This window comes from Phaseolus vulgaris, chromosome 6 (genome assembly GCF_000499845.2).
Source record: "Phaseolus vulgaris cultivar G19833 chromosome 6, P. vulgaris v2.0, whole genome shotgun sequence".
Lineage (NCBI taxonomy): Eukaryota > Viridiplantae > Streptophyta > Magnoliopsida > Fabales > Fabaceae > Phaseolus > Phaseolus vulgaris.
This window is the reverse complement of record NC_023754.2, coordinates 30,538,812-30,565,165: the sequence shown is the minus strand read 5'-3', so window position 1 is coordinate 30,565,165 and position 26,354 is coordinate 30,538,812. Positions and strand designations below refer to the sequence as shown.

At 36.4% G+C, this 26,354-nt stretch overlaps 1 protein-coding gene across 2 annotated transcripts; it reads left to right on the top strand.

Annotated features, from left to right (window-relative positions):
• The first annotated feature begins 1,025 nt into the window (after window positions 1-1,025).
• LOC137832847 (separase) lies at window positions 1,026-25,840 on the top strand. Of its 2 annotated transcripts, none has more exons than XM_068641207.1 (27): window positions 1,026-1,755; window positions 2,800-2,977; window positions 3,055-3,150; window positions 13,568-13,702; window positions 13,803-14,269; window positions 14,469-14,577; window positions 14,732-14,857; window positions 15,457-15,717; window positions 15,828-15,944; window positions 16,065-16,286; window positions 16,400-16,510; window positions 16,858-17,001; window positions 17,087-17,452; window positions 17,535-17,624; window positions 18,516-18,758; window positions 18,853-18,976; window positions 19,081-19,869; window positions 20,342-20,579; window positions 21,142-21,244; window positions 21,723-21,893; window positions 22,744-22,799; window positions 22,905-23,134; window positions 23,238-23,472; window positions 23,693-24,098; window positions 24,518-24,757; window positions 24,856-24,943; window positions 25,043-25,840. In XM_068641207.1, the coding sequence occupies exons 1-27, from the start codon at window positions 1,142-1,144 to the stop codon at window positions 25,552-25,554; spliced, it is 6,471 nt and encodes a 2,156-aa protein (XP_068497308.1). In that variant the 5' UTR covers window positions 1,026-1,141; the 3' UTR covers window positions 25,555-25,840. The 2 variants fall into 2 exon arrangements, with proteins under 2 accessions (XP_068497308.1, XP_068497307.1); XM_068641206.1 differs by having other exon boundaries at window positions 14,463-14,577.
• The last annotated feature ends 514 nt before the right edge of the window (window positions 25,841-26,354 follow it).

The window sequence follows — 26,354 nt, the reverse complement described above, 5'->3', positions numbered from 1 at the left end:
ATATTTCTTATGCGGACTGGCCCGTAGGCCCGTGGGCTAACCCTTATGCAGGGCGGACTAGAAAAATCAACCCACAAATTCTATGCGGAGCGGACCAACCTCACTCATTGCCACCCCTACCCACATGCAAAGAAAGTATAATTTGTACTATATCATTCTTAAAACCAATTATAAAGAAGAATATTTGTATACAAAGATATAATATATTAGTATTTATTAAAATAAATTATAAATTTAAGTTTTTAATATAAATATACAAATATTTTTTTTAAAATATTAGTTTACGTACATTTATTTAGATTATTGACCGATCTATGTATTATATAAGATTTAAATTGTCTAAATTTTGAAGAAAAAATCATGTAATTTAACCATTAATATTATTAAAACCAAATTTTAAATTTATTAATTTTATACTTTCTTTTTACATTAGTGAGATATTTATGAATTTTTACTTAAATCTTTATTATATTTTAAAATAATTAAAAGTAATTCTAAATCAAATCAACTACTTTCAATTAAAAAATTCAATTGATTCCTTCTTTTCAAATAATAAATATAGTGCATCTCTTTCAAACAGTTTATTTTAAATTTAATATTAATTATTTTGTTTATTTTTAAATTCAAGTAATTATAAAATAAAAAAATAAAATAAATATTAATAGAAAAATAAAATAATAATAAACTATTTACACCAAACCAAAAATAGTTACAATGGAAAAAATAAACAAACAAAACATTTGAAAATAAATGTAATTATGGTTGTTAACGATGTGGACCTAAGAGAAATTTAAAGAAGAAAAAAATAATTTCAAATAAAATAGTGTATATTTATTGTTATAATTTACTTAGGACATTCAAAATTTATTTTAATTATAAAATTATAAATATCAATACAATTTTTTTCAAAAAAGTGGGTTTTATAATATTTAGAAATAAAAGCTAAAACAATTAAAACAGAATGGAGCATTTGTTGAAAAAAGACCGTTATATATATATATAAATGGATGCTCCGTTGCATCCTCAAAGTTTGAAAATTAAAGTGGAAGAAGAACGGTGTTTTTGGCGCCTTCCACATTAGCTCAGACTCCTTCTTTGCGCTTCTTGCATCCATTTCAACTGCAACTTCACTCACTCTTCCATGGATTCTCCCTCCGAATCCTCTCTCATCGCCAAGCTTCAGTCCTCCGATTCCCCCGGCATCTACGCCCTAGTCTCCGATTACCTCCGCCCCCTCGCGGATCTCAAGCCTACCAAGAAATCCAACTCCGACCAAACCCTAATTCGCTCCCTCGTGAAACGCTTCCTCTCCTTCATCAACACCTCTCTCTCCATGCTCCCCAAACGCCTCCCCGAGGTTTCCAAGTCCAACGACGCCGTCTTGCTCCTCGAACTGCTCCGCGTCTACAGGCTCTGCCTCGATTGCTTGGACACCATTGCTCCTCAGTTGGTTCCCAAGCCGTTCTCCGTTGAATTCCAGAGACTTCGCTTGATGCACTGCCTCGAGTCATGCGCGCTGTTCGCCGAAGCCGAAGTCGAGGGTTTGAGGCTTCTTGAGAAGCTTCGACCGGCGAAGAGGAAGGGCAAGCTTCTCCCTGAAATAGACAAGGGCGGCGGAGGCGGTAAGGAGTTATGTTCGTTGGTAGTTGATATTGCCGTGAGCCTCGTCAGGTGTGCATCCGCGGGTTTGGCTAAAGAAGATGACGATTTCAAGAAGGTGCTTCAGTTGGTGGAGGAAGTAACCCCTTGGCTCAGGCACGTCCCACTGTTTATTGTTTCCGTCGCTGCCTATAATTTTTGCACTATGTTTCTTTGTGTGTGTGCTTGTTGTTACACTGTATATTCCTGTTGCTATAGCTTGGCCTGTGAATACGTGGACTCTTGGTTTACTCTGAGATGGGAAAAACTGGATTGAACATGTATTGTTCTCCTTCCTGCTCAGCTAATTTCAAACTTAGTAATCACTTTTGCTAGCTGTCAAAACTGCTTTGGTGTGCAACTCTGAACTATGTAAATAGTTGCTAAAAAACATTTGAACTCAATCAAATTGATAATAAACTTATTTGATTTGGATAAAAAAAATTGAATTGTTTAAAATAAAATCTGCACTGACTTGTTTTATTAATTTAGTGTTAAAATATTGAATTACTCTTACACAAGACAGCTTGAACTAAATTGAACTATAACTTATTTATGATATTGGAAAATATACTTTAAAATAGGATGTTTACTGATAATAATCTAAACAATTCATGTAGTTCAAGCAATTTAGAGTAGTTCACACAAACCATGGTGTAATTCGGTTCAGTTCATTTAAACCATTATACAATTCAATTCGACTCTCTTAAACCACTTTTAAAGTTTGGTTCAGTTTTATAATATTTCAAGTTCAATTCATGCATTTTCTCTACCCCTAGTAAATATAGATAGAGTTCCCCTATAGTACCCATTTAACATTTGGAAAATTAGAGAGAATAGCTATCTTGGATTCTCTCGTTGTACTTTCTCATTTACTTTTACTCTCTGTTCTTTCTTTACTTGTGACTTTCAATACTGTGCTTGTGCCCAAAGATGATGTAAATTATCCCTGGGAGACACCTTACATGAAGAAGCTACTGCTTGTCTCAAGCTTTGTTTTGTCTGTCAACTGTCTTGAAACTCTGAGTTGTATTTTATTTTCAATTTTAAAAAATCTCTACAATAGAATTTAGTTTGGGTTAGTCTTGTTCTTGTCACAACTACCTTTTTGTAACTGAAGTGAGCTATGAAGTTGCCTATTTATAAAACTTATTTTTTCAGGGAATTGGATTCTGATTCGAATGAGAAGTTGCACAAGATGTTAGTAATTCATCTGGGTAAGTGTACTTTAAGTTTATTGGGGAGGATGCCATTTCCTGATCGGGAATTGGTGATGTTGTTTTGCTGTACGACATTGACTGGCTATGTGAAGTCTCCAGTCAGAGATCAAGTCTATAAGGTAATGTAGGCCTCTACTTTTGGACATACACATCAACACATTTTTCACTCGCCACCTTCATGAAATTTTTATTGCAGATTGCTCACAGGATATGTTCCTCGTTGTTGGCACTGCGGGATAGTAATTCCCTGTATATCATGGACATACTGGATTGCATAATTCGGGAGTGCAAGGTGCCCATCACCATATATTCTACTCAGGGTGCTAAATATTCTATCATTTGTGTATTACACATATTTAGATGATTTACTGGGCTTATTTTGTTCATTTTTTGTTTTTTCTTTTATTAGGGCCATATTCTTTTACAAGTTTGTTTTCCATCTTATCAAGTTTAGAAGGAATAATATTTTCTTCTATATAAATTATGAGGTCATTAGACCTATATATACATGAGAGCTTGCTAGTTATTTTAGGAAATATAGACAACTAATTCTAGAGAAACAAATCCCTATGATTGTGGGATTGTTTCTAAATACATAATCCTAATATTAATAGTAAGATACAGCTGTGATACAAAATAAAAATATAATAAGGATAAAATATAAAACTTCCTAAACAGTTTTGACACTCCCCCTCAAGCTGGTGAATAGATGTTCTCCATTCCCAGCTTGGATATAATTCTTTCAAAGTTACTGCAGTTCAGTCCTTTGGTGAGTATGTCTGCAAGTTGACTCTGAGTGGACACATATGGGGTGCAAATCAAGCCACTGTCTAACTTTTCCTTGATAAAATGTCTGTCCACCTCGATATGTTTAGTTCTATCATGCTGTACTGGGTTGTGGGCTATGCTGATTGCAGATTTATTGTCACAATATAACCTCATAGGTTCATCCCATCTTATCTTCAAGTCTTCCAATATAATCTTCAGCCATAGAAGTTCACATATTCCTTGGGCCATTGCTCGAAATTCTGCTTCAGCACTTGATCTAGCTACTACACTTTGTTTTTTACTCTTCCAAGTCACTAGATTTCCACCAAGGAAGGTGCAGTATCCAGTAGTTGATCTCCTATCCACAACTGACTCTGCATAATCTGCATCCGTGTATGCTTCAAGACGAACACTTTTGTTTCGTTTGAACAAAATCCCTCTTCCTAGAGTCCCTTTTAAATACTGCACAATTCTAAGGGCAGCTTGCAAATGTGCCTCCTTTGGTTGGTGCATAAATTGACTGACTAGACTCACAGCAAAAGCAATGTCTGGCCTAGTGTGAGATAAGTAAATAAGCCTGCCCACGAGTCTTTGGTACATTTCCTTGTCCACGGCATTATCCTCCTCCGCACTTCCCAACTTTATATTTGGATCAACTGGAGTACTTGCTGGTTTGCAGGCTGTCTTTCCTGTTTCTCTAAGCAAGTCAGTAATATATTTTTGTTGAGATATGAAGATTCCTTTCTTGGAATGGGCCACTTCAATTCCCAAAAAATATTTAAGTCTCCTTAATGTCTTAATTTCAAATTCTGTGGCAAGACATTGACTTAACGTTTGCTGCTCCTCTTTGTCATCTCCAGTTATTATAATATCATCTACATACACCAATAATATTGTTACTCCTCCTGAAACTGAATGTTTAATAAATAAAGTGTGATCTCCTTGGCTCTGTTTGTAGCCCAAACTTGTCAAAACTTTGGTGAATCTTCCAAACCATGCTCTTGGGGATTGTTTCAGCCCATATAGAGCCTTTTTTAGCTTACAAACGGTTCCAGCAGCAACCTGTCCATCATAGCCAGGGGGCAACTCCATGTATATTTCTTCTTCAAGGTCTCCATGTAGGAATGCATTCTTCACATCGAACTGCTGCATATCCCAATCATGATTTGCTGCTAATGACAATATTACTCTGACCGTGTTCATCTTAGCAACCGGAGCAAATGTCTCTATTAAAGGAAAAGAAAGAATAGGGTAAATCCCTTGTGTATATTGAACACATAGGGTTATGTTTATATAGGAAAAAGAAACATATGGGCTAAGCCCATTACATAAATATGAGATATCTAACAATATCTATAATATCTCATAATATCAAATAATATCTAATTATATCTAATAATATCTAACACTCCCCCTCAAGCTGGTGCATATAGATCATATGTACCCAGCTTGTTACAAATGTAATCAATCCTAGGTCCTCGTAAGGGTTTAGTAAAAATATCTGCTAATTGATTATTTGAATTAACAAACTCAGTCTTGATATCTCCTGATATAATCTTTTCTCGAATGAAATGACAATCAATCTCAATATGTTTTGTCCTTTCATGAAAAACTGGATTTGAGCTAATATGAAGAGCAGCCTGATTATCACATATCAGTGTCATTTGAGTAACCTCTCCAAATTGCAATTCTTTAAGTAACTGTTTAAGCCAAATAAGCTCACAAGTAGCCGAGGCCATAGCTCTATATTCTGCTTCTGCACTAGATCTTGCCACAACACTTTGTTTCTTGCTCTTCCAAGAGATCAAGTTATCACCAATGGAGACACAATAACCAGAAGTTGACCTTCTATCAGATGGAGATCCTGCCCAATCAGCATCTGAATAACAAACGACTTTAGTATGGTTATTATGACCATATAACAAACCTTTTCCAGGAGAGCCTTTAATGTACTTCACTATACGAATGACTGCATTCCAATGATCTTCACATGGAGAATTAAGAAATTGACTCACCACACTGACTGCAAAGGAAATATCAGGACGAGTAACAGTGAGATAGTTCAATCTTCCAACTAATCTCCTGTACTTCTCAGGATCTGAAAGAGGTTCCCCCTGATTGGGTAGAAGCTTGACGTTGGGATCCATGGGAGTATCAACAGATTTCGAATTCATCAACCCAATTTCCTCCAAAATATCTAATGCGTATTTTCTTTGAGAGATAACAATACCAGTATTGGATTGTGCTACCTCAATCCCCAAGAAATATCTGAGTTTGCCAAGATCTTTGGTCTGAAAGTGTTGACAAAGGTGTTGTTTTACTTGTGAGATGCCATGGTGATCACTGCCTGTAAGAACAATGTCATCAACATATACTACAAGATAGATACACCCAGCACTCGAGTGACGATAAAAAACTGAATGATCGCCTTCACTGCGAGTCATACCAAATTGTTGAACAACATTGCTAAATTTTCCAAACCAAGCCCTAGGAGACTGCTTGAGGCCATATAAGGATTTGCGAAGACGACATACCAATCCAGAAGACTCCCCCTGAGCAACAAAACCGGGAGGTTGCTCCATATAAATTTCTTCCTGCAAATCCCCATTAAGAAAAGCATTTTTAACATCCAGTTGATAAAGAGGCCATTGTTGAAGAGCAGCCATAGCTATGAATAAGCGAACAGAGGCCATCTTTGCTACTGGAGAAAAAGTATCACCATAGTCTAAACCAAAAATTTGGGTATAACCCTTAGCCACAAGACGAGCTTTGAGACGATCAATAGTACCATCAGGACCAACTTTGATAGCAAAAATCCACCTGCAACCAACAACAGATTTCCTAGATGGTAAAGGAACAAGTTCCCAAGTTCCATTATTCTGAAGCGCATTCATTTCATCAAGCATGGCCTGACGCCAACCAGGATGGGCTAAGGCATCACCTACAGATTTTGGAATTGATACAGAAGAAATAGACGAAAGGCAGGTATAAAAGGGTTGAGATAGTCTATGGTAACTCAAAGCAGTATAATGTGGAGAGGGATTACGAGTAGAACGTATACCTTTACGGATAGCAATAGGAAGATCAGGTTCAACAGTCGGAGGTTCAACTATAGGAGCCGGAGGGGGATGAGGTGTTGGCACCAAAATAGAGTCTGCTGATGGACGATGAGACGGTTGACGACGACTATACACCTGAAGAGTTGGCGGCGGTGGTGAATTGTTAGATGCACTAGGCACAACAAGAGGAATATTAACTTGATTAGATGAAGAAATGGAAGGAGAAGGACAAGACTTAAAGTAAAGGGAAGATTCACTGAAGGTGACATCTGCTGAAATAAAATAACGGTTTAAAGATGGTGAGAAACATTTATATCCTTTTTGTGATCTAGTGAACCCTAAAAAGACACATTTGTGTGACTTAGGAGATAATTTATCAAGACCAGGACTAAAATTATGAACAAAACATGTGGACCCAAAAACTTTGGGAGGTAAAGAGTGGAGAGGGTCATGTGGAAATAAAATAGAATGAGGAATTTTGTTATCTAAAACTGAAGATGGCATGCGATTAATGAGATAACATGCACTAAGAACAGCATCACCCCAAAAACGCTGAGGAACATCACCATGGATTAAAATAGTACGAGTTGTTTCAACAAGATGTCTATTCTTGCGCTCAGCTACCCCATTTTGTTGAGGTGTATAAGCACATGAAGTTTGATGAAGAATACCATGAGAAGCCATAAAATTTTTAAAAGAATGAGAAAGATACTCACGTCCATTATCACTGCGCAAAATTCGGATGGAAATTCCAAATTGATTTTTAATTTCATTGTAAAATATTTGAAATATAGAAAACAACTCAGAACGGTTTTTCATTAAAAATACCCAAGTACATCTTGAATAATCATCAATAAAAGTAACAAAATACTGAAATCCTAAATTAGACTTAATACGACTTGGTCCCCAAATGTCAGAGTGAACTAAGGCAAAAGGAGATGAAGCACGTTGTGAGACACTACGAGGAAAAGAACTACGAATGTGTTTCCCTAACTGACACGACTCACACGATAAAGTAGACACATTAGACAAACTTGGAACAAGCTGTTGCATCTTGGCAAGACTAGGATGACCCAACCGAGCATGAATGAGAGATGGAGAATCCATAATTGCGCCAACATGTGCAGAGATCTGTAGTTGATAAAGTCCATGAGACTCACATCCGGTGCCAATCATCCGTCCCGAACTCCGGTCCTGTAAAGTAACAGAATCTTTGGTAAAAGAAATAACACAGTCAAGGGAACGAGTGAGACGACTAATGGATAATAAGTTAAATGGAGACCCAGGGACATAAAGAACATTATCAATAGATAAAGATGAAAAAAGATTAATAGTACCAACACCATGTGATGGTACCCTATATCCATTGGCCATGGTAACTGAAGGTAAATAACCCGTAGTAGATAAGGAAGAGAAAAAAGATTTATTACCAGTAATGTGATCAGTGGCACCTGAATCTAGAACCCAAGGGCCATGGGAAGTGGAGTGAGTGAGGCCAACAAAAGATGTACCTGAATGTGCAACAGAAGCCGTGGAACTAGGGTTCTGACGATCCTCATACCATTTAAGAAATTCATTGAAAATAGCAGGCTGGCTTGGGGTATCAATTGAAGTATGGTCCATGGTAGAAGGTTGCACAGGGGCAATTTGAGCAACCGCAACAGATCTAGGAGGACGACCATGTAAGGCATAACATCTGTCAATTTTGTGGCCAAGTTTGCCACAATGGTCACACTTGTGACGCCCTTTGCCCGGCTTGTGAGGGCGAGTACGATCATTATGCTGAGATACTAAAGCAGAAGAGTCATCAACATGAGACGTTATATCAGCGGTGTGTTTACCTGGCACGCGCAAAAGGGTAGAACAAGTGGAAGTAAAATTGGGCACAATAGGAGATCCCAAAATTTGATCACGAACGTGAGAATAATCATCAGGAAGACCATGTAAACCCAATAACATGAAGAACTTGGATCTTTGTTCTAGTTCTTGAGAAGGAGTAGAAGCAGGAGGTAATAACTCATTAAAATCATGAAGAAGAGCATGAATTTTACCTAGATATTCTGCCATTGTACCATCAAGACGTTTGGGAGCAACAATTGTGAGAAGATTTTGACACACACCATAAAGACGTTGAGTATCATTGGTGTATAATAATTTTGCTTGTTCCCAAACTTCTGAACATGTTTCATAGGTACGAAAAATTTGTTTTAAAGATGAGTGAATGGTCGATTTGATAACAATGCATAATTGAGCATCAATTTTCGACCAACGAACAACCTCATTTTCAGCAAGAGTAGGATGAGTAAGATGATCAACATAACCTTGACTCTTAAGCCATAATTTAATATCTGATGCCCAAGTGTCATAATTGGTTCCATCCAATTTGTCAATGGAAAGATGAACATTGACGTAATTAGTATAAATAGATGAATCCGGCATAATGACTAAAGAAGAAGCCATAGTGGCAGCGGAAGCGGAAGAAGCCATAAAAGATAAGGACAAATCCAGTCACCGGTTAATTGGCGGGAGCAACAAAGATGAAGGCTCCGACAGCGATTCCGGCGAGATTCCGGCGAAGGTCCGGCGAAGGTCCGGCGGAGGTCCGGCGAAGGTCCGGCGGAGGTCCGGCGGAGGTCCGGCGAAGGCCCGGCGGAGGTCCGGCGAAGGTCCGGCGAAGGTCCGGCGAGACAGTGGGGGTGGTGGCTGGAAAATTCCAGTGAATAGTGGATTCACCAATAAAAATTGAACCCTAAACCCTAAACTCTAACCTTATGCTCTGATACCATATTAAAGGAAAAGAAAGAATAGGGTAAATCCCTTGTGTATATTGAACACATAGGGTTATGTTTATATAGGAAAAAGAAACATATGGGCTAAGCCCATTACATAAATATGAGATATCTAACAATATCTATAATATCTCATAATATCAAATAATATCTAATTATATCTAATAATATCTAACAGTCTCCAAGTAATCCACTCCATAGGTTTGAGCGAATCCTTTGGCTACTAACCTTGCCTTGTAACGCTCAATAGTCCCATCAGCCCGATACTTTACAGCGTATACCCACTTACACCCTACTGGTTTTTTTCCAGTTGGTAAGGTGACAAGCTCCCAGGTCCTGTTCTTGTTTAGTGCCTCCATTTCCACATCCATGGCTTGTTTCCATTTCCTGTCAGATAATGCTTCAGATACAGAGGAAGGTGTGGGTGTAGAGTTTAAGTTTGTGAGAAAGGTTTTATGGGTAGGAGAGAATTTTTCAAAGGATAGGAAATTTGATAGAGGGTAAAGTGGCTGTTGGGTGCAGGTTCTGGTTCCCTTTCTAAGGGCAATAGGAAGATCCAGGTTTTGATCCTCCTGTGCTTCTGAATTTTCCAAAATAAACTCATTAGAATTATTGGAATGTCTAGGATTAGAAACTGTTACCTCATGTAAAGATGGTAGGTTGGATTCCTGGACATGGATAGATTCTGGAATGACCTTTCCTCTTCTTGAATATACCAGATTTTTTCTGAATTTCCCACCACCATTAGGTGCAGATTCAGCTGCTGATTCAGGTGCCTGTTCAGGAGCTGATTCAGGTCTTGCTGCTGGTTCAGGTGCTTGTTTTGTTCTTGTCTCAATTTCAGGGACAACAATGCTATTTGTCCCAATTTCAGGTCCAAATGCCATATTTGGAAGCATGAGAGGCTCATCTTCCTCTCTTACATTCTCCCCTTGAAGATGAGGCTGGAAGTAGCTCTCTTGTTCGTTGAATGTGACATCCCTTGACACAAAGAATCTCTTTGACGGGGGGTGAAAACACTTGTATCCTTTTTGTGTGGTTGAGTACCCTAAGAATACACATTTGACAGCCCTAGGGTCCAACTTTCCCCTTTCATTACTATGAACATGCACAAAGGATACACACCCAAATATTCTAGGTTGGAGTTTATTTGTAGGGTTTAGGTGTGGGTAGAAGGAGGATAGGACTTCCATGGGGCTTTTTGATGCTAAGATTTTAGAGGGTAACCTATTGATTAGGTAGGTGGCCGTAAGAAGGGCTTCCCCCCAAAATTTCTTAGGGACATGATTTTGAAAAAGTAGAGCTCTAGTTTGGTCTAATAAGTGCCCATTTTTTCTTTCTGCAATCCCATTCTGTTGGGGTGTGTTAACACATGAAGACTCATGAATTATCCCTTCCTTTTGGCAAAAAGAGTTTAGCACCAGGTTAAAGTAGTCCTTGGCATTATTAGACCTAATTCTCTTGATATTAACTCCAAATTGATTTTTAATCATAGACACAAACTGAACAAAAATGGAGCTAACCTCAGATTTATGTTTCAATAGGAAAACCCAAGTCACCCGTGTACAATCATCTATGAAGGTTAAAAACCACTTAGCACCTGAGATATTAGGAATATTAGCAGGACCCCAGACATCAGTATGGATAAGAAAAAAAGGGAAAGGACTCATTTTATTACTAATGGGAAAAGGTACACGCTTGTGTTTCTCAAGCTCACACACCTCACAATGGAGACTCTCCACATTTAAATTCTGAAACAAGGAAGGGAAGAGCACTTTTACAACTTGAAATGAAGGGTGTCCTAGCCGACAATGATATAGTTGAGCTTTCTCTTTACTGGTCATGGTGGATTCAGATATGAGAGAGTGACTATTGATACCAAGATTAGGATCCTCCATGTAGTATAGGCCATTCCATTCTCTAGCATGTCCAATCGTCCTCCCTGAGTTTTTGTCCTAAAATACACAATAGTTGTTATGAAAAACAACGTTACAAGAGAGATCTTTTGTGAGTTTCTGTACAGAAATCAGATTGGTGGACAATTTAGGGACATGAAGGACATGTTTTAATGTTATAGATGGGCTTATTTGGACTTCTCCTTGACCTGCGGCAGTTATACATGTTCCATCTGCTGTGGAAATTTTCTTGTTGCTAGGACATGGGATATATGTGGAGAAGTATTTAGGTAGAGGGGTCATATGGTCAGTAGCACCCGAATCTAGTATCCAGAAATGAGTAAAGGGTGTATCTGAAGCAGTAAGTCCAAAAGAAAATGGAAACTTACCAGAATATGTTAAGGAGCACATACCTGAGGGCTTCTCCAATTTACTAAGGAAGGACCTTACCCTTTCTATCTCTTCATGATTCAGCTGGACATATTCTTCTCCTTGTCCATTAACAATGTGTGCTTGTCTTTGTCCTTCCCTTTTTGGAGGGCCTCCTTTCTGGCCCCATTCTCTGCTTGGGGGTTTTCCATGTAATTTCTAGCACTTTTCCCTTGTGTGGCGCGGCTTGTTGCAGTAGGTACACCAGACTTCCTCCTGTTTTTTCTGTATATTGGAAAACCCGCTTTTCTTCTGGTTAGTTAGCATGGCTGTTCCTCCTTCAGCTTTCAGTAGTTGGGGTCTCCAACATCAGTCCTCTCCTGCTTTCTTCACTTCGAATAATGGCTACCACTTCATTAAGCCCTGGGACCTTCTCTTTTCCCAAGATTTGGATTCGAACCTGATCATATTCAGGATTCAGGCCTACCAAGAAATCATAGACTCTATCTTGTTCAATATACTCCTTAAGAATTGCTGAGTCTTCTGAACATTTTGCTTTTATAACTCGGTAGTGATCCAATTCCATCCATAGGGACTTGAGTTGATTGGCATATTCTGTAACAGATTTGTTTCCCTGCTTGGCAGCCACGGTTTTCACTTTTACATCATATATTTGAGCAGCATCCTTGGCCTTAGAATAGGTTTGTTCTACTGCCTCCCAAATTTCCTTTGCTGATTTAAGGAACATGCAGGTATCACTGATTTCTGGGACCATTGAATTCCACAGCCATGCCATGATCATGGAGTCTTCTTCATCCCATGATTTGAACTTGGCATCCTGTTCATCAGGGGCCATATCAGTCAGGTGACTGACCTTTCCTTTTCCTTTCAAGATGGTTCTAATGAGTTGAAACCATTTGAGATAATTTTTTCCATTTAATCTATAAGCAGAATGAACATTCTGCAATTCTCCAGCAGTTTGGGATCTGTCCCCAATAGGATTCACGATCTCAGCCATCACAGTGATGAACAGTAGCGGCGGTGAACAGTAACCGTGATGAACAGTGCGTGGTGAACAGTAACCGCGGTGAACAGTAGCCGCGGTGAAGGCTACACAGCAATGAAGGCTGCGATTAGGCCAAGGTTGTGCAGCAATGAAGGCTGCAGCAAGGCTCAATGTTGTGCAGCAATGACGGCTGCAACTTAGGGTTTTCAGGCATGGTCAGAGACTCCTAAAGATCAGGAGCTCTGATACCATATTACGAAGTGGACTTTAAGCCTAACTCAACCCCATAAAACCGGCTCATAGGGTTGAGGTTTGCACCCACTTATATACAATGAAAGGCTCTAATCTCTAGTCGATGTGGGATCTCCAACACACCCCCCTCACGCCGAGACTGCCAACTCGTGCGTGGGACTATATATTATGGGTGGTCCGATAGCGGGTGGCACGATAGGCCCAACAAATACTCGCTAGGATAGGCTCGAAAATGGCTCTGATACCATATCAAGTTTAGAAGGAATAATATTTTCTTCTATATAAATTATGAGGTCATTAGACCTATATATACATGAGAGCTTGCTAGTTATTTTAGGAAATATGGACAACTAATTCTAGAGAAACAAATCCCTATGATTGTGGGATTGTTTCTAAATACATAATCCTAATATTAATAGTAAGATACAGCTGTGATACAAAATAAAAATATAATAAGGATAAAATATAAAACTTCCTAAACAGTTTTGACACATCTAAATAATAAAGTTGGTATTTTTTTGTTGGAGCCCTTTATTCATGATATATTCATCTATTATATTTATCCTTTCAGGTTGAGGAAGGAAACAAAGGGACAGAATTTGCTGAACTTGTATATTACTGTGTGAATAAATGTCAAACTGCAAATGCAAGTTTTTGTAGTGCATTTGCAGCATATTTGAACAAAATAGCAGAACATTTCAAACAGGTATTCTTCTCTTCTATCTAGGTTTTTCTTGTGTATGCTTTTCATTTACAATGTTATTCTCCACATTCTGTATTCCACTTTGATTGAAGTAGCTGGGCAGGTTATGACACCCATTAATTCAATACTGAGGCTTTATGCTGCTGGATTGCTCCTTGTTAGTTGTAATTTAAGGTCCAGAACTGGAGATCTTGCATCACCTGGCAGTGCCAAATTTGGGTGTTTGCTTGGAACTCTACATGAAAACAAGAAAATACTACAGAATTCACCATCATTGCTTGGTTCCTTGCATATTTGCAGCAAAAGTAATTGTATGTCGCCCAGAGTAGAAGATCAGTGTTTAGCTGGTATCCCATGGACACTATCAGGTTTAGATAGTCAGGCTTCTATGACTTACCAGTCAGTTTATGTTGAGGCATTGAAATTTCTATGCCAACCACTTGCTAAATCAATTAATTCAGAAAGGAAACAATTAGTTACAGAAGTGGATGATGCTTCAGATATGACTATGATGTCTACTATCCAAGATGCATTCCATATACTTTGTCATCTTATTCTTTCTAGTACAAGGTATAGTATATCCAGTGAACATGTTCTCTTTTTTTACAGTAGTTTTCCTGTGACATTAATAGTAAGGAGTAGTTTCTAAGTTCTTATTTTTTGTTATTTGGATTTTATAAAAGATAAGATATCTTAACAGGTTTGAAAGAATTTCGTGTTGTGTTGTTTTCTATGAAAATATCTAAATTTCACTTGTTATTAGCTGCAGCTTTGTGCCTAAAAACAACGGAGATGGATTTGATGAAAAGAACAAAACAGTGCCTATTGTAGTTGTAGCTGCATTCACCCTTTCCATTAGAACCAATCTTAAAGTCGAGGTTCTCCTTGTTACCCTGAAATGCTCATATTCCTACTGTAATGGTTTTTCCACTAAACAACAAAGTATTGAATTTCTGAAACTATCGGCAGAATGCCAAAATATTATTGGATCCTGTGTTATAATGGCTAAATAGTTTTTTGTTGGTGTTTCAGAAGAGCAAGCAATTAATTAAGCAGATCACTGCTAGCAAATGGATTGAAACAGAAGGATTAAATTACATAATTGTTTGTCTCTACAATATTTCTGTATTTTTGTACAAAAACGGGCAACTAAAAAAGGTATTTCATTCCCCTTTTTTTGTTCAAATATTCCATTTAATGATAATATATCACACATATTTGCTTCTTGAGATGTTTCCACAAGGAATTAATGTGCTCTTGGTCATGGATTTGAAAACCAATATTGTAACTGAAGCTTTATCACTTGATGGAAGCTTTTATAAAAGAATCCTTGAATCTTATTTGATACATCATGATTAATGTAGCCTGAAAACTTAAGAAATTTACTAGGGGTCCATGCGTTTGATTTTCTTAACTCTACCATGCCTGCTAGGCCACTAAGGTTGAAATGAGGCAAACAACTTACTCAGTTACTTGCGCTAAAGGTGCATTCTACTTTGAACTGAGAACTACTTGGACACAATGGTTTTCAACTTTCCATAGGTTTGAAGAAATAAAAATGCAGCAATTAGTGATAAAAAAATGGGTGAAAAAGTATTTCTATCTGTAAGGAAACATGCATAAACTGAGTACAATCACCCGCAGCCATGTGAAGTTTCCATTTTCTTACCATTGATTTTGACTCTGCAAAATTAAAGAAATGGAAATATTTAAATTTCAGTGCTTAACTTTTATTTCTGTCTAACATATCACTGCAGGCTTCAAAGGTGTTAAACTTGTGCTGCAAAGCTTCATGGCTCTGTATTAAGTGTCATTGTACTAACCTGTCAGAAGGTGCTTTGAAGGACTTTGTAATGGAGGCTTGCACCAGAAGTGCTCTTCTTTTAGATATTATGTATGATGTCAACAATGTAAAGATAAACAAAAAGGTGATTGAGATCCTTAAAAACTATTTCACTGCTAATGATTTGTTTGAGAAGCTTCCAGCTCCAGTACCTGTTGTAAAGCAGTGGGTGAAGGTAACATTTTGAAGTATTTTCTTTTAAGTGTGTGGAAGGTTTCCCATTTCAGTTCAACTTTACTTATTTAGTCTCTCTGATTATTTTATGGTATTGATAATGGTATGTAGATAGAATGTAAACGTGCTACACAGGTGGATGAGAGAATTGATTCTCCCAGCTTGTATTGCTTACTGTCATCTTCTATGCAATTGTCAAAGAGGAATATTGGAGTGATCTTGGAGCAGGTTCAGTCTCTGTGTGTGTATATATTTCCTTTTCACAGAATTTTCATCATATTTTGTTGCCATTTGTTTAAATTTATGCGTATGTCCTTTTTGTAAAGTGTTTTTTTGTTGCCTGATTAGGAGCTTACTGCATATGAGGAGATGGGTTTTAAATACTCTAAAATATGTCAGAAAATGCAAATGAAAATCACGGGTATTCTTCTGCAAGATATATATATCACTCCAGATAGTCGTTTTCAAATGGCACAAATTCTAGTGAGGAAGGGAAAGGCAGTCAGGTTTAGGGGCATAAGTGGTCTCAGGGAATGCATCCAGTGTCTGTCAGAGGCAATAGCTATTATGGTAAGCCTTTTGGTTCTTCTGTTTTCCCTCAAATATCTAAGCTCTCTTATGTGTAAAATATTTTATGTTGGGGATGTACGTGCCATTAATATGATGTAATTCCTCTTCAACAGAAGGAGATTTCTGGTGAGATATGCACTGATAATAATTCCATTCATCATCAATTGGGTGTGGCATATTGCTTGCGTGCAATATGTACACAGGAAGCTGAAGCTAATTCAAAGGTACCAAAAATATGCATATAATTTTCGTTGCCAAAATCTATTAATTTTTTTTGTCAAAAACTATTATTTTTTTTAAGATGGAGAATTGTCACTGATGATGTCACGATCATTTTACATGTTAAATTCAACAGCTTCCTTAAGGCTTAGCTTGGTTTTCCTTATTCTTATGTTGAGGGATGGGGGAGCTTTGCACCATTAATGTTTTTTCCATCTCTTTTGCTTATATTTTCTTATTATTGTAAAGGGAATTTCTTATCATGCTAATTCTTTGTAATCATATTTTCTTTTTCTCCCTTAATAAATTTCTTTTATTGACAAAAGCTTATCTTGGTTAATACACCAAATAGCAAATCTTTGAAGATGTCAAGGCTGCTTTGGATCTATGGTTGAGTACATCGCATCTTAATCACTTAGAAGAGGGAGATTGTTCTGCATTATCTGACAGTTTAATGATTCTATTCTATAACATAGTCGATTTAGTACAATTGAAGGTCCGTTTCCCTTTAATCATTTTGGTTTCTGTAGTTTTTGTAAGATTTATAGTGACGGTTTCTTATTTCCGTGGCATATCTTCAGGGTTTCATGGAACTGTTCAATGATGCATATCGACTGGTCATTAAAATGTTTAAATGGAAGAATGTTCCAATTGAGAAGTGGTTGACCTTAATGTGGGAAAGTAGAAGTCTATGTCATGCTCTCTGTGTTTCACCTGTTAATGAGGAGTTCATCATGAATTCATTGGATGAGTTCAAAGAACTTTCAAATATTAATTTCTGGATACGTTATCTTCAGGGAAATCAATCATCATTGATAGGGTTTCAGCAGAATTTTTCTTTCTTATTTGCCAGCTCTCATAGTTATTCTTGCAGTAATGAGAGCTCTTTTCAAACAGACATCACAATTGATGAAGTTCAAAAAGCAGCACTTGATTTGATTTCAAATGTAAGTTTATTTTGAGACATAGCTTCTCACAATATCTTTTTATCCAAAATCATCACTCTGTTATCTATTAATCTTCTCCTAGGTTCCTGTCCCCAGTCATTCGATATTTCTTGCCGGGTGTCTTTTTTATGATTTGTGCCCAAGACTTGTTGCAAATGGACAGCTAATAGAGGTAAGGTGTGTTAGTTCTGATTTCAATTCTTATATTACGGATAACCAGTCTCTTAACTTCTAAACAAGACAAGTGATATTGAAGCAAGTTCTCGATTGTCTTAAGTGGTACTGTTTGTGTAAAAGTTTGCAATAGTGATGAATTTGTCATTGCTTTTCAACTCTTGATGCTCCTGTTTCTAACTGAAAATGGTTTGGACTTTTAGATGTGATAACTTATACCCCTAAGGTTACTTGATTGAGTACGTAAATAGTGAAGATGTATTCAGAATAGGCAAACTGGAGATGAAACTAAGAATTTAAAAGAATGTTATGTTCATTTATTTACATTATTATAGTCTAAATACCTATTCAATTTACTCCTTTTCATTTTATATTTACACCCAAGCAGACCTTAATTCTTTAAAAACAAAGGATAGCAATTTTGAAGTTCAAAATTATTTGTCTGTTGGTTGTGGAAATATGTTGTCTGCTTTTCAAATTGAGCATTCCTCCATGAAAGGAATCTTCGTTTCCTCAGTCCTAACAAGTCATGCTATTTTCATTTGTTTTTTGTAATAGACAGGATATGATAAGAACAATTTTCAATTAAATGAGTGTTTAGGTAGTAATTGAAGATAAAATGCTTGTACCACAGATTAAAACTTCCTATGCAATATAGGTTACCAAGTTCTTTACACAACACACACACACTTAGAGTGAAGAAAAAGGTAAGGGGAAAGGGACGTTGCCCCATTGTAATCATGACATGCTGAAAGATCTAGTTAGAGCTAATGATGCTTATAGAAGACCTACCATTGAAACACAAATTTTGGTATATTTTTTATTTATGCCTTTTTTTAAACTTACATTGTTTCTCCCAACTTACCATTTTTTTTTTCAAATGTATTAGGCTCTTTCCTCTGCAAAAGAAGCTCATAGATTATTTTCCCAGCTCTTCCAAAGGAAATTTACACATAATGTTCAGCAGCAGAATGAAGAGCACAATGTAATAGTTGATTCCTCAAAGAATATTGGACTAAACTTATCAGTTGCGATGGAAATTTTGCTATTTGATTCTATATCATGGGACTTGAAAGACAGTTATCTCAGTGCATGGAAAGTTATGCAATATTATCTTGAGAGCACACTTCAGGTTTGATTCTATCCCTTAGTCCTCTTATATGAAAGTAAATATAGTCAGATAAGGCCTGTAATGCATCTTATTTCAACAACATTTGCACTTGCAGGTAGGAATCATCCATGAAATGATTGGAGATGGAGCTCATGCTGAATCCCATCTCAAGTGGGGCAAAACCATATCCTGTTCTCTAAATCTCCCTTTCTTTACAGTTGCTTTCTCTTCCTCTTTAGGTATAAAAATTACTTGTACGTTTTTTTCTCTGCTTGGATTGCTAAGCTTCCGTTCATTGGTTGGTATGAAATTGATTTGTAATTTCTGTGGTGTGTTTTACTAGGAAAACTATATGTTAAGAAAAGACATTGGGATTTAGCAGAAAAGGAACTTCGAAATGCTGAACAGATTTTAAAGGAAAGCAGCAAACCATTTTGTTGCTCAAAGTGTAAATTGAAGCTTGAAATTACTCTGTATGAGTATCTTGGAGATTTGTTTCAAAGTAAATTTGACACTTGTGACGGGGTTATTTCTAAAGAGACTGCAAAAAAATGGTATATGTCAGCTCTTGACAAACTAAATCTTTCTGAGTGGAAAAATCCTCTTAGTTGTCCTGAAGACAACAATGATGAAAGCGCAACAGATGCTTCTGGTAAGACTTGTACTTGCTTTATAATGAACGAAGCAGGCGAAAATGTAAATAAATCTGTGAAAGCAGGGCGAGAAATTGACACTGGGGCAAAACAAAATAGAAAGACTAAAAATGCAACCAAGATTTTACCAAAGGAACCGAACTTAGTGGTTGAGAACAACTCAAGGATAACTCGTTCTAGATATCGATCTTCTCAAAGCGAAGCTACAAGCATTTACAGGAAGTCAGAAGTACGTGAAACTCTACAGGGGAATCATGTTTCTGATTCATCTGACATGCTTAGTAAAGATGGGACTGTTTTGAGCAAGATAGGTTGTTCCTTTAATTCAAGGTGTGCAACTACTTGTGTTTTCTCGAAAATGAGGTGTTGGTACTGTCTTCCATCTGAAGTTGTAAAATCTGGTTTACTAAATGATTTTATTGATCTTAAATGGGAGTTTGTCCGGAGGCAACTTTCAATGAAGCTACTCAGCCGAGTAGGTACACTCCCTTTCATATTTATGCTCTTTATTCAGTTGACATCTACATATGGTCCTTCTCATTTTATTTTCAAACTATTTTACATGGCATTTTCCGAGTAAGGTAAACTTGAGAATTTCCTTCCCCAAATTTGGAAAATCCATTTTTTTAACATATTATTGAAGTTACCAGTTCAAGAAGTGTTTATTTGCATCCTTTGAAAATGAGATGAAATGTAAGACAATTATATTTATTTATCAGTGGAAAATTTGGGATAAAGTTTTTTTTTTTTTCAACAGTGCATTGGATTCCGCACTAACTTGCTTGCTACTAGATTTGTGGATAATTGTCTACAGGCACTTTGCAGTCAAAAGTTGGCTAGTAACTTGCTTTATATTATGTGACTCTTTCTTGCTTGCATGATTAGGGCTATTTATTTATTTTTTGGATAAAGTTGTGTGTTTCTCTAATTTCATAATATGTTTCTTTACAGTGAAATGCTTGGAGTATCCTGGCCAAATTGATGAAACGCATAAATTTCTTCTGAGAAGCATATCGGTTCTTGTCAGCAGAAACCCATTCTACCATGGGCTTTCATCTATTCCTCTAGAATATTTTAATCATTTGGTTGCAAGGGAGATCCCTGGAGATGTATTTACTATTGAACGAGCAGAAATAGTACATGACATATGCTGGTATTCTTTGAAGAGCTATCATTCCAAGCTTGCAAGGTATTTATACCAACTAGTTTGATTCATACGTGTAGTTTCCTAATTTTTTTAATGAAAAAACAAATTTATATGTGCATATTCATGTCCAAAATGTGCCTTGTCATTGTGTTCCTTGATGTAGTTGTGACTGGCTAGCTGACAATTATCACGCCTTTTTTATGTGCTTTCCTAAAATATTTGTGTTGTTCATATGTGACATCAGAATCAATGTTCCTGCTTAAAAAGAGTACCCATTAGATCATCAGTAAGGAAATTTTAATTAATAAGCTTCCTTCAGTTGAAATTGTTGTCTGAGGTATTTCATGGAACATTATTAATTAAAATCTGCTTTTTGCTGCTTATTCACCGTAAGAGATATTGTGCCCTAGAAGAGATCCTCTATTAAAATCTGGAGTTGAATGAAAATAAATGAATTACATTTTGATTAATAACTTGCCCGAGTATTGTATTAGAAAATGTTCCATTTTCCTAATATTCTCGATTGAATATCATGGTGGTGCTCTTGAAACATTGTCACGGAAGAGGCTATTTTTTAAATTCTGACACTGGTTTTTCCTTACAGGAACATTTTCTGCAATATGTCTTCCGTAAAGTTTGAAGACCTGGCTTCTTGGTTGATGGCAGCCTTTGTACTTTCTCGCGAGATTCCTGTAATCTTTCAAAAGGTCATACATCTTTATCTTCCTGTTATTGTTAAGCGTCAATTTTCACTTAATTGATAATTTTCACTTTATCATTTACTTGGTTGTAGATTCATAGTATTCCAGATTACTTGTCATGACAGTTTTTGAAACATGAAATAAAGTTGAACCCCTTGGAGTTCTTGACATCTCTTCCGTTTTACACTGTTTACATCTATGGTGGCTGAAAACCACATTCCATATTTACTATACTTTACTGTTTATTCATTTTCATGTTGATAATTGAAACTTAAGTGCAATTTTCGAGAACATTAAAAATTTGATATAACATATCAGGATATGCTTTATTTTCTGTAAAGCACTTGCAGTGTATTCTGGATTGCAAATGCTTTTAGAGTTTCTTAATCCTGACTCTTAGCCTTTTGATCTCTTCATTTGTTACTTTCCTACTACCAATTGGGCAGGTTTATGTCCTTAGTGTGCTGATGATACTCTCTGACAGGTGTCAAAATTACTTGCTGTGATGTGTGTAGTTTCTTCCATCAGCGAACAATTTTCTCTGTTGTCTTTTAGCAGAGTTTTGGGTGAAAATGATTGGTCATCATATTTCCACCAAGCTTCAATTACTCATCTTACTTATCAATTTCTATCACCTCAAACTGGGAGATGCAAGGTAACACCCGTGAATGATGTTGTAGGCATATCTTGTTTATGAATATAAGGAGTTTTTATCTATGCATTATGAACATTGACTTCTGAATAGAAGCACTGATTTTTGGTTTATCAATTGAGAAATCCTGAATTTGCACTCATTATCAGACATTTTTTGCCATACATTAGTAGCTATATGACTTTTTATTTTATTTCATTGTCCAGTAGCCTATTCTGGTAACATGTTGTGCATGAGAAAATACTCGTCTGTTACCCATGTAAACGGAGAAGTTATAAGGGACTAGCCTCTGATTTCACATTTTTCATTCATGTTTTGGGGTATTGGTGCAGAGCCAAACACAAACTAAGTAGCCTTTAACTTCAATTTTATAGGATGAATTACATGATCAACTAATAGTTTTAGAATGAGAACTCTTTAATGTTTGGGAAATCTGAGCTGTTAGTGACCTAAAGATTGATTTCTATTGGTCAACAATGACATCCCTACATTTGTGCTTTAGCAGAAGAGGAAATTTATAGGTTTAGGATAGTTTGACAACGTTGTAATTCAAAATCATCCTTTCACAAGTAAATGGCATTTTAAAATAAGCCTCGTGACTAGTGAAGTAATTTTTGAAGAGCAAATTCTTTTCCACAGGCCTCTAAAAGTGAGATTTAACGCAATGCTCATCCATATATATAAACCCTAATCATGCATTTGACCCAACAAATTATGCACACTTCGCACGCATACATAAATGCTGATTGTCCGTACAACTCAAAGGTGTAGAATATTTCTTGCTTGTTGAATGCTGTATTGTGCCTTTTCAAGCACAGTCCATTTAATGTAAATAATATAAGTACAATTTCAGGGTTTATATGTTACGGGATCTTCTAGCACCAGGGAGTGCACATCTGACTTACTCAGGTAGCAGTTCTTCGTTTTGCGTTATAAAGCAAGCTAATGATCTCAATGTCTTTGTCATGTAACTTGAAGCAATGATCTCAATGTCTGTGTTCCTTCCTGTTGCAGGCTTGTGCCTGATACCACTGTAGATCTTGCAGAGTATGTGAAGAAGTTTTTATCCGGACTTCCATCGACAACTATCATCAGTATAAGTTTGCTTGGACATGATTATATTAGTTTACTACAGGAATTGTTGCCTTATCCCACATGTGTTCAAGCGTGGATGCTGGTGTCAAGACTGAGCTTTAAGAACGAACCTGTTGTAATGTTACTGCCACTTGATTCTATTTTACAAGGTATTTAACTCCTGTAAGCACAGATGTACAACTCTGATGTAAGTGTTAAGCTTAACCATTTGAACTTAACAAGTAATTTTAAACTTTTCATCACATTCTTCAGATGAGGGTGATCCGAGTACTGGTTCGGGCACATTTTTGAACTGTGAGGAACATAGTGAAAAATGGCATTGCCCTTGGGGTTTTACAGTTGTTGATGATGTGGCTCCAGCATTCAAAACAATTTTAGAAGAAAACTACTTGTCATCAAGATCTCCTTCTGAAGATACAACACAGAATAGGATGTTATGGTGGAAGTGGAGAAAGAACCTTGATCACCGTCTTGATAAATTACTCAGGTGCGAGCTCTACCTCTTGTAATTTCATAAGTTGATTTAAGAATGTACACTGCGCATTCTGTAGTTGAACAGTGTGTGTACTCAATGCAATGTTTTATCCATTCTTTATTAATGAACTCAAACTTTAAAAGATTGGTATCATTGTCTTGGGTAGTGGTAGTTTTAAATTTTTAAGAAATTAAATGTTTTCTCATCTTGTGTTATTGTCATATCTAACTAGGAATCTTGAAGAGTCGTGGTTTGGTTCATGGAAATGTCTGCTTCTTGGAGAATTGTTGAACTGCAAAAATTATGAGTTGGTGCTTAAGAATCTTGTGAATGATTTAAGATCTAAATGCAAATTGGATGTTAATGAGGGCCTCCTTAAAATTATTCTTGGAGGTTCTAAATATGTTTGTGATGGGAAAACATTGGATTCACAACTATGCTCAAAGAAAGGCTGCTACATTGCTAAAGTAGGATATTGTGATGAAGCAAGGAAGGGGATATTGTTAAATGCCGCCAATGGATTTGGAATGTCGTCGGAGGTTGCTTTTGAATTGTTAAGCGATGCATTAAATGTGCTGGAAGTGGATGGCGCTGTGAACAGAGAACCTATAATTCTTGTGTTGGACTATGAGGTGCAGGTAAGTGAATTATTTCTGACTCACTTACTATGTAGTTATGAATTAATTTTAAGCATTAAGGTCTACTCTTTTATGTTCGATGGTACATCAAATTAATAAAATGCTTATATGGTTTTAAATTCATTTCTACTCTTATGAAGAATTGACTGTTGGTTTTTATTTCTTTCAGATTTTATTAACTGACATTTTATGTGCTTATAATTTACATTTGAAGTGGCAATATTTTCAACAGACATGACCAAATTGTTTATTTTCAATTTTGTAATTTCTTATTTGACAGTCCTTTACACATCTGCCAAGTGAAATTTAGCTGCAAGGAAATAAACTCATGCTTTGCTTTTCAAAACTGAACTATGTATGTATTCTTGGTTTTACCTGTTTATTTTTACTATTGACTTCAATAACTACTACTGCGACAGATGCTTCCTTGGGAAAACTTGCCTGTTTTACGGAACCAGGAGGTTTATCGCATGCCTTCTTTGAGCAGCATTTCTGCTGTTCTTCATAAAGGCAGCGACAATGAGGAGCTAGTAGGAAGGAATTTAGTGCCCTTTCCTTTGATAGATCCGCTGGATGCTTTTTATTTATTAAATCCAGATGGTGATCTCCGTCACACTCAAAGTGTGTTTGAGGATTATTTTAGAGATCAAAACCTGGAGGTAATATAGTACTCAGATTTTTTTATATCCCTGCTAATTGTTTTATCTATTAGTCCTACTTAATAAGTATGTTTTCTTTTATCTTTTGTTATTTACAGGGAAAGGCTGGTTCGAGACCCACCATCAAAGAATTGGCTTCAGCATTGGAAAGTCACGACCTTTTCATATATTTTGGGCATGGAAGTGGTAATATGTTTTGCATAACACTTATTATATGTCTGACAAATAATGTGTAATTCCCTTTGGCTCCTATATTTATAATACTGACTAAACGTGTTTTTACAGGAGCACAGTACATTCCTAGGCATGAGATTCAGAAACTAGACAATTGTGGTGCTACGCTTCTGATGGGGTGCTCTAGTGGTTCATTGAACTTACCTGGTCAATATGCACCCCAAGGCGTTCCCCTCTCATATCTGCTGGCTGGTTCTCCAGCAATCGTTGGCAATCTATGGGAAGTGACAGACAAGGATATCGATCGATTTGGTAAGGCAATGTTCGATGCATGGTTGAAAGAAAGATCAGATATGTCCTCGGAATGCTGTCAATGCAATTTACTGTCCGAAGAATTTGAGGCCATGAACTTGAAGCCCCGCAAGGGTAGACCAAAGAAGAGGGCTCCGCGGAAGAAATTACAGTTGGCCGAGAACGAGTCACCTAAGAACTGTGGTCACCGACGCAAAATTGGAGCTTTCATGGGTCAGGCACGGGAAGTTTGCACTCTTCCTTTCTTGACAGGGGCAGCTCCAGTATGTTATGGGGTTCCCACCGGAATTTGGAGGAAAAGGGATATTTAGCCTCTGTAGTAGGGTTTCAGAAAACAACCTTAACAGTATTTACATTTTTTTAACCTTATTTAATTATTTTTTCCTGCCTCTTTATAGGGGCATGCAAACTGAGTCTTCTTCATTCTCTCCTCCAAGAAGGGAGTTTGATGTGTTTGAAGAAATAACATTTTTGTCCGTGTAAGCTTTCTTGTCTATCCGTTTGTAGCATTTCAATTTGTATATATTACTTTAGTGTACAAATGAATATTGTGTACTTAACACATTGATATACCATGAAAAATACTATTTCTTCTCATTTATATTCTATTTTTACATTGTCGTCTAATATAGTTTTACATCATAGTCTCAATGATGAATAGTCTATTGTCGTCTGATATTGTTAATATAATTTCACATCATAGTAAGAATCATATAAATTAGTTTTGATCTAGACTTTTGAGCAACTTTAAAAGTTAATATACAATCGAAGTTGCATTTTAGTGTTAACTAAATAAAATAAACCATTTAATTTTAAGAGTAATAATATTGTTACAGTTGTACAACTTTATGTTAACAATCTAAAATATTCTTTATTGGATTACTTTTGTAATAGATATGATTTTTTTGTCGATTATATTCGACAATTTACTTATCTGAAATATTATCAATTATGTGATTATTATGTAAATGAAAAATAGGAAATGCAGTATTTTTTCCTCTATTTTGTTTGTTTGTTATGTTTACATTTCATTTAAAAAATCATATTCAATACTTATAAAATTAAATTAAATATGAATTTGAAATCTTGTAATGTAACAATTAAATATACA